Raw genomic sequence first — 15,872 nt, forward strand, 5'->3', positions numbered from 1 at the left:
GAGACAGAGAGAGAGAGAGAGAGAGAGAGAGAGAGAGAGAAGATAGAATGATTGCTTGTAAATGCAAGAGCAACAGTCATTTGAGCTGCCTTAGTGCTATTCCCTTTTCTGGGAAACTGCCAGTAGTAGTTTAAAGGTGCTCTAAGTGATGCTGGGTAACGTCACTTCTGTTGACATTCAAACAAAACAGAGAGCTAGCTCGCTACTTCCTCCCCCTCCCTCCCGTACAATTGAAACTCTCCTAAACGTGGCATCTCGGGTTGTGATTTGCTGAACAGTTTGTTATGTTTTTATGGGCTAGGTTTGCCCAGGTTGTTTTTGTTGTTGTTTTTGGAGCCTGGGCTGTCCACAGAGATCACATTTTTTTTACAGTGTATTCAGGACACAGGCAGCTAATGGATGGTGAGGTGATGTTTGCTGTAAGTGACAAAAATGTTTTAGCCTAAAAAACGTGTGGCATCACTTAGAGCACCTTTAAAATCCAAACCATGTAGGCTATGATATATGTGAGAAACAACTATCATTATCATCCAGTTTTACTATTTATTACACTACAGTTACATGTCTGTTCATGTGTAAAATTTTAGAAACAAGAGTGAGAATCCTAGCCATCCCTGTATGTGTGTGTGTGTGTGTGTGTGTGTGTGAGAGAGAGAAAGAGTTAATATCAAGTGTCTGTATACATTAACGGGCCTACCCTGTGTCTGCAGGACTGTATCACAGAACTGAGCTCTGTGCTGTTGCCTCTGCAGCCCCTTCACCAACAGCTGTTCAAACATCCCCATCTGGTGGAGAGAGAGAGATGGAGGATGACTGTGTGAGGTGTGCAGGTGTGTGTGTGTTTCACTGCGATGGGCAGGGACAGAAGAAAGAGAACTAGCTTGATAGAGAGGCAAGCAATAATTAATCAGTCTTGGGGTGATGTGCAGTGCTTTTTACTTGAGACCCCTCTGATGCCAGTCTGAAAGAGGGCTTCTGTTCAACCGGACACACATCACATGATAAGAAGATTTAGACTTTCTAAATAGGCACATACATGTAAGTCATCTTAATTTTTTGCCAGTTATGACGTGATGATATTCAATCTGATTTTGACGATTGTTAACCATACCATACTAGCACTTCAACAAGAACTTAGGCTACTTTTCATGATCAAACTGACTGATTGAACTGAATAACAATGGACTGCTCAGGATCCATCAATCTGTGAAATTAACATCGATGACAAGGTAGTATATTTATATGACCAACACAGCTTAGGTTTACAGAACTTTAACTTATAATGCTATAAAGCGGCAACAAGCAAGAAAGCATGTTCTACTACATAGCTTAGGCTAGCTATCTACATGTGCATAAGTTTGCTTAGCCTGTATATTTTCTTACCGATAATTCAGTAAATACGATGTCCTCCTCCAGACTTGACTATAACCGGGTGGTTTACTTAAATCTTCAACTTAATCTGAACCTTGAGTGACCTTTGTTTTGCCTTGCAGTGTTTCGCTATCATCGCAGGTGTCAGTGCCTAACATCTCCACTCCAGCTGTAACGTTACACTTGTTCCATGGCTTTGCTTGCCACGCTTGCCACGCTATCAGTTTATTTGGTCTGTCTCAAACAACACGAAGAGCCCAAACGAAATGCATAAAACGTTCAAATACATCAAAAAGTTCCACATGTAGCACTGAATGAATGAACGAATGGAAAAAGCAATACATAAATAAACAAATAAATAAATAATTGCAAAAGGTTCACGCAAACCTGTATGTAAACTTAGACTTCAGAGTGTAAAATCACATGTAGTCTAGTGTAATAGGCATATTAGTCTGGCAGCTGCCAATTGGACTAGGTTCACAACCTTTTTGGGGCTAAAGCACACCAAAGGTCAAACCAAAACGCCAAAGCAATAAGTTATGGTTACGTCACACACATTATCACAGGCTATTTGAGCATCACTTTATCTCACAAAACACGTAAGAACCCCTGGACACGTAAAAACCCCTAGATGTCATCCCTTAGATGTCTAGGGACCAGTTTTTCAAAAGTAGGCCTAGGCTAGCCTACTACGGATTGAATCAAATCTGGTAAATGGGTTTCAAAAGCAAAAGAGGGATTCCGAAATAAAATCAGATCATGTAATCCGATTTTAGGCTACATTTGATCTGGAACAAACCTGTCCTTTGGGGTTTTCAAAACGTTGAACTTGATTTGGGATCTATTTGATCAAAATAAAAAACAAGATTATCCTGATCCCATTAGAATTGTGGATTCAGTTGTGATTTTTCGATCTTTAAGCCCCAATTTTTTCCAGACATGCAAATATACAAATCATGTATTATTAGCAACCATTTGAAATAATCAAGAATTATGTTTTTTTTTTTTTTTATGTAGAAAAGTAGATGAAAAAGTGTGTTTTATTACCAGTCACAATTGTGACTGGTGGAATAATATTCGTATTCTCAACTAAAGGTTGCTCAAATTGTTTTGTGTTTTTTTTGTTGTTGTTAAAATAAGGGTATTCTGACAGCAATTACTGATCAGGAACTTGGGACTTTCCACACTGATATAAACACTGAGACCAATGGCAAAAATATGTACATTGTTTATTTATTGCGTCTCTGACCAGGAGTTTCAGCTCGTTAAAATAGAACCCTGAGTGTCTATGTCTGTGCGTGCGAGTGTGTGTGTGTGTTTCTGTATGTATGTGTGTGTGTGTGTGTGTGTGTGTGTGTGTGTGTGTGTGTGTGTGTGTGTGTGTGTGTGTGTGTGTAGGTAGGTAGGTAGGTAAGATACAACAAGAATTTTGTTTGTATAAAAATATGTGTGCATCTAGATACAACATTTTATCCCATTGGTCACAATGTTTACTCATTCTGTAAACAGAATAATTACAAATGTATATATCATAACTAGACAACTTAAAGAGCATGTGTACAAACAATCTTCCTATGTTTATTTTAACATACTTTAATAACCTTTTATTCAGGAGCTTTGAGACAGCCATCCTCTTCTCAAGGTGCAATCAAGAAGATAAACAGCTCTGGACATGTGACAGTTTACTCAAAACATTTGACATTGCACACATTTCATTGAAACACTCTATTATTTCAATATACTGAAACAGTATTGGAAAATTCCCCAGTAACAGTTTTAGAGGCTTATAAATATTTGTCCCATTTATGACTAATGGGTTGAAAAAACGAATGATCACAAAATCAATGTTTTCAGGTGATATGTATTCATATTAACGATTGAAACAGTCCTTTTTTTACTATTGGACAGTGATTTTTTGGGTACTTAACAAAAATAACATAAGGAATGCAAAATGTTTCTGTTTATTACAGTGCTTCTGTTTCTTCAATTTAAAACAAACAATGGCAATTTGTGGCAAGTGGTATTTAAGATGTAACTTCTTTGCTTAACCAGTAGGCTACACTGTTGGCTCCATTTAAAGCTCTTGTAAACAGGATTTGGTAATCCTGAAATTCGGTATTTACATCACAGTGATCCAATCCAATGTTCCTTTAAAAAACTGGCATAAAAGTAAAATGGATCAGGTGATCCTGGATAGCAAAACATGGGATTTTCAAATCCGGATAATTTTGTTCCAGATTAAATTTTTTGAACTGGGCCCAGGAGACATAGCACCATGTCTCAGTTCGAAAAATCACATGGTGCACAGCTGCTTCAGTTAGGCCTACATGTATAGCCTACCCAAACTGATTGTCAGAGGGGCAAATCATTCTCAGCCATTGTTCTGATTAGCCCAGGAACTACTCTGGGAGCTTATCACCCGGAGAGAAGATATATTCTTTTCTGATTGGCTGGTGGGGTGGCTATTAATTCTGAATAACAGGACACCGCTCCATATCAATGCTTATGAATGGTAACTATAACAACCATAGTAGACCGACGGTTGCCGGCTTCAACAATGGAATCAACTGTAAACAAGCTGTCAATGCTATCGCTGTTATAGGGCCAACGAAAGTTGTACAACAAGCTAAACGGAACCGCGTGTTTCCTTTGCTTTACAGTGGCAACCGGGTGATAAGTGGGATAACGACCTTCGAGGTGTGTCCAGTTATACGGAATTAATGGACTCAACGCTGCGCGTCGGGGAGTTTTTTGCCCCTTGCCCTCGTCCATTAATTCTGTAGGCCTATAACAGGACACCTCGGCGGCCGTTATCCCTTACTTATTATACGGCTCTTCACAATGCTAGTAGAACGCTCAATTGACTTGAATGGGATTTCCCAAAGTTCTAGCGGTAAAATGAATTCATGTAATTACCGCTGCAAACATATAATTACCGCTGTCAATGGCATCGGGTTTTGTGCTTCTGATACGTCTTTCATATCACTACGCAAGGACTGGAACTTCATTCAAACGTGAAAGCAGACGGTTGATCAGCTGTGTTCTAAAGAATGTTTGATTCAAGTTCAGCAGCGTGTGTTGTTGCAAACTATTTGTTTCTCAGCAAATGCCACGATGAACGGTAACAAATAGGCTAGGCTATGTAGGCTAAAGTCATATCGTGGGGAGTTTATTATTTCGTTTTGGCAAGTAGCCATATAATAAGTGGGATAATGTATAGAACGCCGGTCATTATGGGAAAATAAGTCCCTTCAGGGCGAAACAAGACCCCTCCGCTGGTGCGTCAGGGTCCGGTTCGCCCTGTCGGGACTTATTTCCCCAATAATGACCGGCGTTCTATACATTATCCCTTACTTAAGGAGTGCAGCTGGCTTTAGGCCATTATGACATCACAGCCATTCAAGTCTATGGGGGAAAAATGAGCTTTTTAACATTTTTAATCCCCTATTTCTCAAAAAGTATAAACTTTAAAAAAAAATCTGAAATAATAACTCTCATGCCCCACTCCAGACCTTCAGAACGGTTATTTCAACATGTCTGTACGTTAAGCGGTTAGAGTCGCATTCATTCTTGAAAAGGTAAAAAGAAAAGGTTATAATCATAAGAAGAAGCCAGGAGATTTCAAGATAGTGGATTCCATTCACTATAAAAACATCTAGAATAGTTCTGGTCTACATCAGTGTTTAATGTCTAAACTGTTGAGATGTGTGAGATTTACGACAGAAAGAACTGAAAGATGTAGGCTACACATGGGCTGCTCTGTTATTTCTGTGAAGTCTCCATCTCTTGGTAGCCATTGATGTCAACCCACCAAACTTTGATAAAACTCTACATGCAGGTGCATGCAACACCCTAACAGAACGGCTGTAGCTTTCACAGCTCCCACCACAGTGATTCAGCAGCCCCCCCCCCCTCCCCCCCGTTTCACACTATACTGGTCCTTGTGTCTCTGCTGACAGATATTTAGAAGAAATGTTAAACTGTCCCCGGCTCTAGCCTTAAGACTCTTTGATCAGACATTTAGTCTGATCGCAAAAAAATTGAGAACTCGAGATGAAGACTGTACTACTTTGTACTGGTTTTGGTGTTTAACGGCACAACGCATGGTAAGTAGCTTACGGTGGTATGAAGACGTTGATGATGGCAACTGTTCCTTTTTTTATTTGACCTTTACTGGGACACATAATGTTGTCAAACTAAGGTCCTTTAGCATAGGCTAAAGTTATTGGTTAGGTGGAGCAGGGCTACACGATATTTTTTCAGTTTTCACAATGTATCAACTTTTGTTCATCACAGTGTAATAATTCAAGTGCCCTGCATTTCATTATAGTCATACTTGTATCAAGTACATCTTCTGCATGGTAAACTTCCTGTGTGGGCAGACTCTGTCAGCCATGGGAGGTTTGGATTATCCCAGCGGATTGTTCCACAGTATGTGTAAATTAGAAATGTGTCATCATGCTCAAAGCACCATGCTCATTGCTCATTTCCTCATCTCTGTTCTCATTTAGCTTTGGATACAATTATCTAAATTAACATAAATAATACATGTAAATGATTCAAAATGATCATTACACCTTTTTATATATTGTGACATATTATGTTGACAAAAGGTCCCCTTAGTTCATTAGCCCAACATACAAACAGTGACCTTTTCTTATAGGACAAGTACAAGTAAATTAATGCTTGAAGTTTCGAATTGGTTTCACTGACTGCCATGATAAACCCCTGACCACTCGGTGAGCTTCACGTCTTTGTAAACGAAAGTTTAATGCGTTTTAGGAAGGATTGTTCCAGTGCACCTATGCAGCTATAGTGGAGGTGGGCGCTACCACAGAAACTGAAAATTCTCGGTCCAGCAGCATGTGTCCAAATTTCAATCTTAACCGTTCTATTTAATCAGAAACAATCTGAAAACAGGGCTTTAAGTGTAAAATACAGAACTTGTCCTTTAAGTGCATATGCAAACATTGTATCTTACTCCTGTATGACCTTAGAGACTTGCATCGCATGACTGTCTCAGGCCCTTTTTGGTACTTTGGTCAGTGTAAACTGTATTTTAAATATGTGTTATACATTTTACTTGCTTACTTACTTACTATAACCTAAGGTCTAGAGAAGGTGTCTTGCATGACTGCCTTAGACTGGTTCTTGTTGTTTTGTATTTATCACAAACTGTATCTGAAGCGGTTGTGGTTTAATCGCTTTTAAATGTCAAGCTACCTAAATAATCAGAAGTGTGCGAGGGTATGCAGCCAAATATTACGATGCTAGAATTCATACATTTGTTTATGTCTCTGTAATAATTATGGGCAAAGACCTCATACCGCTTTGTAAGCCTCGCTGAGGAGTACTGTGCATAGTAAATAAATAACTGCTTGACCTGGAAACCTGCTGTTATCTGTTAAACTAGATGTACCGCAGAGCGTTACAAAATATGACCGCCCAGTCCAGCACATTTTTTCCACAAAAATAAGTCACGCTGAAAGGCATATATGATTCTAACTGTCTCACTGAATTGCATTATGCACACTCAATTCTCACTGGTATCTGCTAGACAACAAGTATCAAAACATGATTAGTTCATAGATTTCACATGTAAAATACATTTTATACAACCCCACCCCCATTTTGATTGTTCATAATGCTGAGAAATTCTTGAATTGTGTGCATGTGTGCGTGTACATATTTATGTTTATGTGTGTGTGGGTGCGTGTGTGTGTGTGTGTGTGTGCGTGCATGTGCTTGTGTGTGTGCCTGTGTATGTGCCTGTGTCTGTGCATGTGCATGCATGCGTACATATGTCTACTGTGTGAGTATGTGTCAAACGTATGATTACTGTGAATGTATGTGTGTGCATGTGTATCTGTTTATGCACATGTGTGCATATGGAATGGGTTAACATGACCCCTGGAGGCAAACATGCGCAAAAAATTGGTCATCCTAGGCCCTACGGTTCTCAAGATATTCACAGAAAACTCTGTTGGTGTAAGGTCACTAAATGTACACATACATTATTGTATTGTAAGGCCCCCCATGAACGAAAGTTCATGAAACTTGGCATGCATTCGGAGGGTGTCATAATGATCCTACACTTCTTGCAGTTTTGAACATGTCAGCCAGAGATATTGTGATAAAAACACCTAATTTTTTGCTTTTTAATTTTTAACTAGGTGCTATACATGAAATAAGTGGTAATGTGATGGGTTGACATGGCCCCTTAAGACCAACATACAAAAAAAATGTCGTCCTCCTAGGCCCTACGGTTCTCGAGATATTCACAGAAAATTGTCTCCGGCCATCTACAGGCCAGTTGGTGTATAGTAACATAAATTAATGTATTGTGTGTCACTCCGCTAAAAAAAACATCACACGGGAATCGAACCCCGGTCTCCCGCGTGCCAGCCCTTGCCTGTGACCACTGTACTATCTGCTTCGACAAAAAGTTGAGATTTACAGGTAAGCTTAGAGTTTATAGGCCTGAACGTCATATTCACGAAATTTCTGTTAGCTAACAAACTGACGGTTGTATGTGTTCACTGAACAAAGATTATGAAAATAAAAAACAACTTTTAAATCTCAACTTTAATTTGAACAGATATTAGTGCTGAAACCGTTCAGAATTCTTCACTTTCTGCTGACGAAAAAACGAATGTCGGCCATGTTTTTTGGGCACGCGAGCAACATGTTTTTGTTGTTATGTAACAGGGTGTGAATAGCCCAGTTGTGTGGCCAAGGCTATTCGTACCAGGGGTACGAATAGACACTCCGAAATATTTAATATGAGTGCTGTACAGTATCAGAGATGACCCCCATGACACTGACAATTTCAAACAGCACATACCCCTCTGTAAATAGTGATGGATATCTGTCAAAAGAACAATGGAATATCATCTTCATTTTTGTGGTATACAGTATACGCTGTTGTTGTTTCCCTCACAGTTTCAATTCCTGTGCAGGTATGTATACAAACATCTCTGAAAAGTATCTGTGTTTATATTTTTTTTTTGTCCTTTTTCATTCTTAGACATAATGCTTGTGTCTGGATCTGTTGTGTGTTTGACTGTGTCAGGACTCAGGAGGACTATTCTATATCTCCAAAAGAAGAAAGGGCACCTACAGGGCAGGTACGACATTTAAACATGTACAGACATTTCAGAATAAATGGTAGCTTATGGCTAACTTGTATAACAAGCATAACAATTATTTCATGCCTGGCTTGGCTCTTGTGCTAGAGTTGGTGCTTCTTAAAACTACATACAAATACCAATATTCTTGCAAGTGTAATCACAAATGCATCTCAAAAGAAATGGTGATAACGGGTAATCAAGTAAAACACTGGGGAAAATTAATCTTTGCCTTTTTGCTCTTTTGATGTGTTTCTTTACATTAAACAAAATCCCTCTAGCACTGGCTTCAGTGTCAGTGGTACTCAGTGTTGGGAGGGTTACTTTCAAAACGTATTCCGTTACAGAATACAGAATACATGCCCAAAAATGTAATTTGTAAAGTATTCCGTTACGTTACTCAATCTGAGTAACGTATTTTGAATACTTAGATTACGTCCGCATTGAATTGCATTTTATAAGTGTAGGAATGCGGCCATCAAATCCTGCTTAGGCCTAAACAGGCCTATTCTGGTGTTCTTCTGTTCCAAATGGCTGAAGTGTTAGGCCCACATAGGAGAATGTAAAGTCAACTAAGCTACCTGATACAACTTTAAAATAGCAAGGTGACCACTAAAACTACAGCAGGCAACTATGCTAATTAAAACAAACAAAATAAATAGGCTACTTTAAGGGCGTAGCCAGAAATTATAATTAAGGTGTGCCTGTGAGATTTTTCGGTGGCATCAACCTACAAGTGAGGGGCGCATATGACAGGAACGCAAATGACCTGTAAATGTAAACACTATAGGCTACTGTATATCAGGCCTCTCAAAATGAACCTGATCGCGTAATGACAATCAAAAACCACACGTTAAAATAGGCCTACAGTACTCGCAAGAATAATTCTTCAGAGGCTGCACCATATAATTCATTTTAAAACGTAAATGTAGATCTAATTAGAAAAAAAAATCCATAAAGCTATTTTAAATTAGAATAAAAAACTTAGAATGCAGTGCCTATTTTAGAGATTGGTTTTATTGTAGGTCTAAATCAACACGTGAAGTAGGCTTTGTTTATTGAGTAGCAAACTGTGTAACCGATTGGCCGAAGTAGCCTGAGCTATTAATACTTGGGAAAATATCCTTTGAACAGACATCAGGAACCACAATCAGTGAGGAACAGGAGTTACCTCCACTTACTTTACTCCTAATTTGCTGTGCAAACAGTCATTTCAGGGTCTCCCATGACGCGTCCATAATGCGCGCTGGCTGCGTTTTGAGGCTAGTGCAAGACGGCGGGTCTTGGATTTAAACATGGAAACAATTTTATCATAGATTGCTTTCAGGAGCTTCTGGGAAATGAAGTTGCCTTAATTTATTTAGAGAGTGAATAAACTTATGAAACAGAGAAGTATTGTCATGTAATCCATTGATTGCAACAATGTAACTGTATTCAAAATGCCAACTATTTAACTTGTAACTGTATCGGAATACAGTACTCATAATTTGTATTCTGAATACGTAACGCTGGTACATGTATTCCGTTACTCCCCAACACTGGTGGTACTGGAGCTGTTTATTCTGGTGTAATCTAAAATAGGCCTACTACATAAAAACACTTATAATAAAATAGTTGGTGGCTGACAAAAAATAATAATTTAAAAAAAAAACAGGGTTGATTGTGCAAGCGATTGTAAATGAAAGCACAGGAGCACAGGTACACGTGTGGACGTGCAGACCTACCACTCACCTGTGGAACACCTGAGGAGTGTGTGAGCTTGGTCGTGTATGCTGAATCTGGAAACTAGAGCAATCTGTGTGAAATGCACTTGGTCTTGCCAGTTCTGTGCTCTTGCCATACTGCATATTACAGTAAGACAGTGAGAAAAGCTCAGCACAGTTGTTTTTTTCGCACGTGGTTACTTCTCTGTTCTTGCATCTGAGCTGCTATTGTGTATGTGTGTTGTAGAAGTGAATATACGTGACAGAAAGTCAGTTTTCTGATAACTGTAATGATGACTTTTGATTGATGTGATGTGCTGTACACATCTGTACTGTGAATTATTTCAGATTTTTCTTTCTCTACCATAAACCCTTAAAGACATTAGTTTCTTTCTGCTTTAGGTCAGTGAACCTACTGCAAATGTGTCAATATTTTCAGTGCAACATAATTCTGAATGGGCCTCATTCAAGATCACTTTTGTCCAGGGCTTACCATCCTTGTTACAGATTATGTCAATGGGCATTTTGCATGAATGGACCAATTCTGAATATATCCTTATATGTTCTAGCCTCAACTGAAGAACTTGCATTTAAGAAGACTGTAACATGGTGAGGAATTGTTATAACTGTACCTGAAATCTTACAGCATGTTTGAAAAGAAAGCTAGAAAGGTGTTAAGACACACAATTAAATATGTTTTGTCTGCAATTTCCTGTTTTTTTGCATTTTTTACCTGTGGTGTGTGTTGTTTTTAAAAAAAGGAAATTACCGGTAAATGTAAAACGCTATAAAGGAAATGCATTAAACATGGTATCCAACTGTAATTTCAGGCTTTCCCTGTAAATCTATATTTCCCGTAAATGTAATATGAGTATAAGAAGGGAACAGGTTTTCAGAAATAGAGGCAGATATTCTTTCATGAACCACTTCAGTAAAACTGTGACAGCCGTACTAGATGCCACTCTACAGTAAATGTTTTCTTTTAATTACATGTGAAAATGATTGAGCGGTGTGCCTATGCAAATAGTTGCTTTGGCCTATATGGTAATCATGGTCACTCCTGGTTTGGGATAACAAATACAGCCACGTGGTTTTGTTTTTTTACTGAGTGCAGTCCATAGACTGTGGCAAGAGGAAATGACAACACACTTTTAAGTCTCCATAGACTGTGGGAAGAGGAAATGACAACACACCTTTATTCCATGTGGTAGCAGTAATCTCCTCTTTAGAGTTGACACTTCTTAATCATAAAGTTTGTCTTTGGCTACATATTTGTAAGCTGATTTATTATTTATCTTACAGTATATTTCAATAATAATAATAATAATAATAATAATAATAAATACTTTATTAATCCCAAATTAAATTTCACTGTCACTGTGAATTAAAATTCAACTGATCAGAAGGAGAATATCAGGTTCATCTTTCATATCATTTCTCTTTAAACTAATTTTCCAGTTTTAGAATACATTATGTAATATTTCCAAACTAACACCCTTTGTGTATGTCAAAGCCATGAAAACTCACAATGTAATGTCAACTGGTGATAAAGTGATGTACTGAGAAATATGTCACAATCTCAATGTTTGTGGACCCCATCTCTTGCAACTCAACTCAGCTTGATGGAAATGGTGCCCTGGTCCAGGAGACAGAAGGTAGCTCTGACCTAGAGATACAATAAACGCAGAAATAGTACAGGACAGGTGATTACAATGTTTAAAACATCTGCTGACATGTGTAATCTGTAAATGTCAAATTTGCAGTACATAAACTGAGTTCTTCAGTCAAGTGCTTGTGTTACACCTCCAGCAGATCTCACCACAGGGACTTGTTAAAGTCAGCCCACAGAAAACTGTGACTAGCCTACTGTTCAGACAGGTGCATGACAACATGGACAAAACGACTGGGTGTTGCTTTCACAGCCCCTACCACAGTGCTATAGCAAACGGTTTTCTTACTAGACCTTGTCTCTTTGCTGAGACAAGGAGATAGTTACTCTTTCTCCAGCTCTATCATTCAGACTTCTTCATAAGATGCATTTTGGAGCTCCGCTCACTCAGACATGAAGCTATGGACTGTGCTAGCGTTGGTTGTGGTGTTTGTGAGGACAACTCATGGTGAGTATAGCCTACGATCATGACACCAATACATTACAGATTACACTTATTGTGACATATTAAGCTGGTGGCTTGGTTCATTGGCCAGAGGCTACAAAATGCTAACAACCTAACCTAATGTCATGTGCCTTCCATGATCCTCATGACCTGGTAAAATCACCAAGTGTTTGAACTAAATAAAAGTGCAACAGTGCTTTTCTTAAAAGTAAACTGACACTTTAAGATTCTCTAGTCCCACACCTACACAGTGTCAGACATATCCCTGACAGCCATGATAAACTGTGCAACATGCAGGCGATTTACCATTAACCTACGCTGTTATAGCAGTCAGTGTATTTGGACAATCCTGTGATATATGGTCTTTTCGATGGCCCCACTCATCGACTTCAAGGCAGCGCTGCCTGGAAGGTGCCAGGATTAAGGTTACGGTCAGGGTTAGGGTTAGGGCTAGGGTTAGGCAAGGCAGCGCTGCCTTGAAGTCGATGGTAGGGGCCAAAAAGACCATCAAGCCAAATCCTGTTTAGTTTTCACTCTGCATAAACTTGATGCACCCCAGCTTAAACTCAAGTGTCATAGAATGAGGCTAAATTCAGAAGTGGTGTGAAGTTCCACTCATTAACTTCTAGACTGGAGGATTCCACCTACATGCTATAGGGACTGATGGTGATCTTTACCCTCTGATTGATGTTTTCCACTGAATGTTCCCTTGCACAGTTTAGGCTGAAGCATGAACCAAAGATCCTTGATTACTAGCTCCACCCTCTGCATGAACTGTGAAAAAAAAAACTGTGTATAGCTCTGGGAGATTAAGAGGCTGCCTTCTCTAATCAACTTCAATTTAGACTACTATTCTACATTAGTCAATGAATGAGTAACTTAACACATTTTGTCACAATGTACAAATATTTTGATATGGGCGAAGCATTTAGCAATCATTTTTCCACTTTTGTTTCACAGGAATGGAGACCACTTGTGATGCTACACAGAATGTTTCATGTTATGGGACTCTGGGCCAGCCTTTGTACCTACAGCTGATCAGAACAACCAAGGATTATGAATTGCATTTTTATAGACAAAAAAACCCAATATCCAGAATCTTTCGATTTACAACCAAATGGAGTACATCCACCATTCTGGACGCTGGAAATTTTTCTGGACGTTGGACTTTTTTCTCTGACAATGGGACCTTATTTATAAACCCTGTGGAGTTGACTGATTTAGGAAAGTACAGAGTACAGATCTTCTCAGGAAACGGCACCAAGGTAGCAGATAACTATGTGTGGCTGATAGTAAATGGTAGGCTAAATGGTTACTTTTTGAGGGCAATATTCCTTTGTTAGAGTTAAATATTTTTTACGGACTACTTTTATATAGATAAAAATACAACACTTGTTTATTTGTGTATATTCTATGTGAAAGTATTTAATATAAGTGCTGTATGTGTTTCAGAGACGACCCCTATGACGACCCCCATGACACTGACCATTTCAAACGCCACATACCCCCCTCTAAATAATGATGGAAAAAGAACAATGTCAAAAGAACAATGGAATATCATCTTTGGTGAGAATTTGTTTCTGGTATATTTTTGTTGTTGTTATTGTTGTTGTGGTTAATGTTGTTTACCTCAGTTTCAATTCCTGTATAGGTACAGTGCCTATAAATGATTCACCCCCCTTGAATATTTCCACTTTTACTGCTTTTATAAATGGAATATTCGTTGATCAATTGAATTTGGCCTTTTTCGTTAACAAAAATCTCCTCTTTAATGTCAAAGTGAAAGCAGATTTCTACAATGTGATGTTAATTAATAAAAAATATTGTTTGTTTTTGTAAAAATTGACAAAGATTCCATTTATTAAAGCAATACAAGGGGAAATAACCAAGGGGGTGAATTATTTTTTATAGGCACTGTACAGTATGTATACAAATATCTCTGAAAAGTCTCTAAGTTTCTGTTTTTCTTTTTCCTTTTTTCATTCTTAGCCATAATGGTTGTATTTGGATCTCTTCTGTGTTTGACTGTGTCAGGAGGATTATTCTATTACTGCAAAAGAACAAAGAGCACTTATAGAACGGGTAAGATTGAAACATTTACAACCATCTCAGACCAAATTGGTCTTTAGCTAATGGCTAATTTGTGTACCTTAAAATATCTTTAAGCTGGGGCGGCGGTAGTGTAGTGGTTAAGGTTACTTCGGAGACAGTGGCCCTTGTAGTAGCCTATAATTGACATAATAAGTCACTTTGGATAAAAGTATCTGCTAAATGAATAAATGTAAATGTAAATGTCATGCTTGGCTTGGCTCTCGTGCCATTTTATATAATTACACAAAATACCACTATACTTGCAAGTGTAATGGCAAAGACGTATTTGGTGATAACAGCTAATCAAGTAAAAACACATAAATGAGGTAAACAGGTACAGCTATTGTAACTTGGCATGACAGGTTAGTATTTTTTTCTATTCACCTCTCATTCTTCTGTTCTGTAGCGGAGCCGGAGGAGTTGGTGTATGCAGCCGTGACCATACACAATCGACAGGCGAAGCAGTCGGACCAGAGAGAGAGGCAGGAGGAGACGGTGGAGTATGGGGAGGTGAACGTCCAGAGAGGTCACACACCTGTGGACCCTGATCAGTGCTTTTCCCTGGCTCTGTATGCTGAGGTGAAGACTAGACACAATAAGTAGCAATCTGAAATGCAAACTTGTTGTTATTGTTGTTGTGGTAAATGCACCTTGTGTAATCATCTCTCTGCTCTTTATTGCCTGTTGGCAAGGGCGTAACTTTAGGTTCTTCTTCATGTTCTATAACGATTAATATTTATGATTATTGGAGGTGTCATATTGGCTGGTTTTGATTATTGTTTGTATACAACCTCCCCACCACCTCCCATAAATTACTCTCTTGTCTGTACAGAACATCAGATGTAGAAAATGAGAGAACCCTTTTCCACACGTGTTCCTTCTGCTGTTTAGTTTGTCATTTCTCTGAGTGCTGGTGTGACACAATACAAGCTACATTACATTCTCAGTTGCTTCACCACAAATAAATAAAATATTCTGAGAAGCATGGTAATTGATAATGTAAATAAGTTATGACAGCATTGCTTTTTTGGCGTATGGAAATCCTGTTGACCTCTTTTTTTTGAATAAATCTTGCCTACTCCAAGCTTGTCAGTGAGGCTCCATTCATTCAGTCATAGCATAAACAGATTTCCTGTCCTGAAGAACTACTATTTCAGTTGTGATAGTCTGATATGCTTTGGAACCATTTGTGCCAGTTTCTATGTTGAGTCTTTCTTGCCACTATAACACTTTTAAGTTCAGTGAAGTTCACGGCAGACGTGTGAGGAATGTGTGAAGAGGCCCATAAAGGTGTCAGCATTTCCTGTCGAGAGTATTTCCTGTTGCTTTTGAGTTTGTAAAAATCACAGAATAAAAAGTTATGCATAATGTAAACGTGGCTGTAGAACTGTGTGAATGCAATCCATATAAAAGATTCAACTGCTTAATTATGGCTGCAGGTAGATGACATGCACATGAGAGCATGA

General features: G+C 38.6%; 1 protein-coding gene across 3 annotated transcripts; it reads left to right on the top strand.

The window, feature by feature from the left end:
- The first annotated feature begins 5,348 nt into the window (after positions 1-5,348).
- Positions 5,349-15,490, top strand: LOC143132241 (uncharacterized). 3 transcript variants are annotated; one of them, XM_076291639.1, is made up of 7 exons: positions 5,349-5,477; positions 8,399-8,498; positions 10,771-12,318; positions 13,276-13,614; positions 13,768-13,881; positions 14,350-14,397; positions 14,813-15,490. In XM_076291639.1, the coding sequence occupies exons 3-7, from the start codon at positions 12,264-12,266 to the stop codon at positions 15,007-15,009; spliced, it is 753 nt and encodes a 250-aa protein (XP_076147754.1). In that variant the 5' UTR covers positions 5,349-5,477; positions 8,399-8,498; positions 10,771-12,263; the 3' UTR covers positions 15,010-15,490. The 3 variants fall into 3 exon arrangements, with proteins under 3 accessions (XP_076147754.1, XP_076147751.1, XP_076147752.1); XM_076291636.1 differs by having other exon boundaries at positions 5,351-5,477; positions 14,305-14,397; XM_076291637.1 differs by having other exon boundaries at positions 5,351-5,477; positions 8,444-8,498; positions 14,305-14,397.
- Positions 15,491-15,872: the final 382 nt, after the last annotated feature.

The sequence above is a fragment of the Alosa pseudoharengus genome, unplaced genomic scaffold, assembly GCF_046254945.1.
Source record: "Alosa pseudoharengus isolate Yale_2024_CS ecotype anadromous, Long Island Sound unplaced genomic scaffold, YU_APseudo_1.1 YU_APseudo_1.1_scf_19, whole genome shotgun sequence".
Taxonomy (NCBI): Eukaryota; Metazoa; Chordata; class Actinopteri; order Clupeiformes; family Clupeidae; genus Alosa; species Alosa pseudoharengus.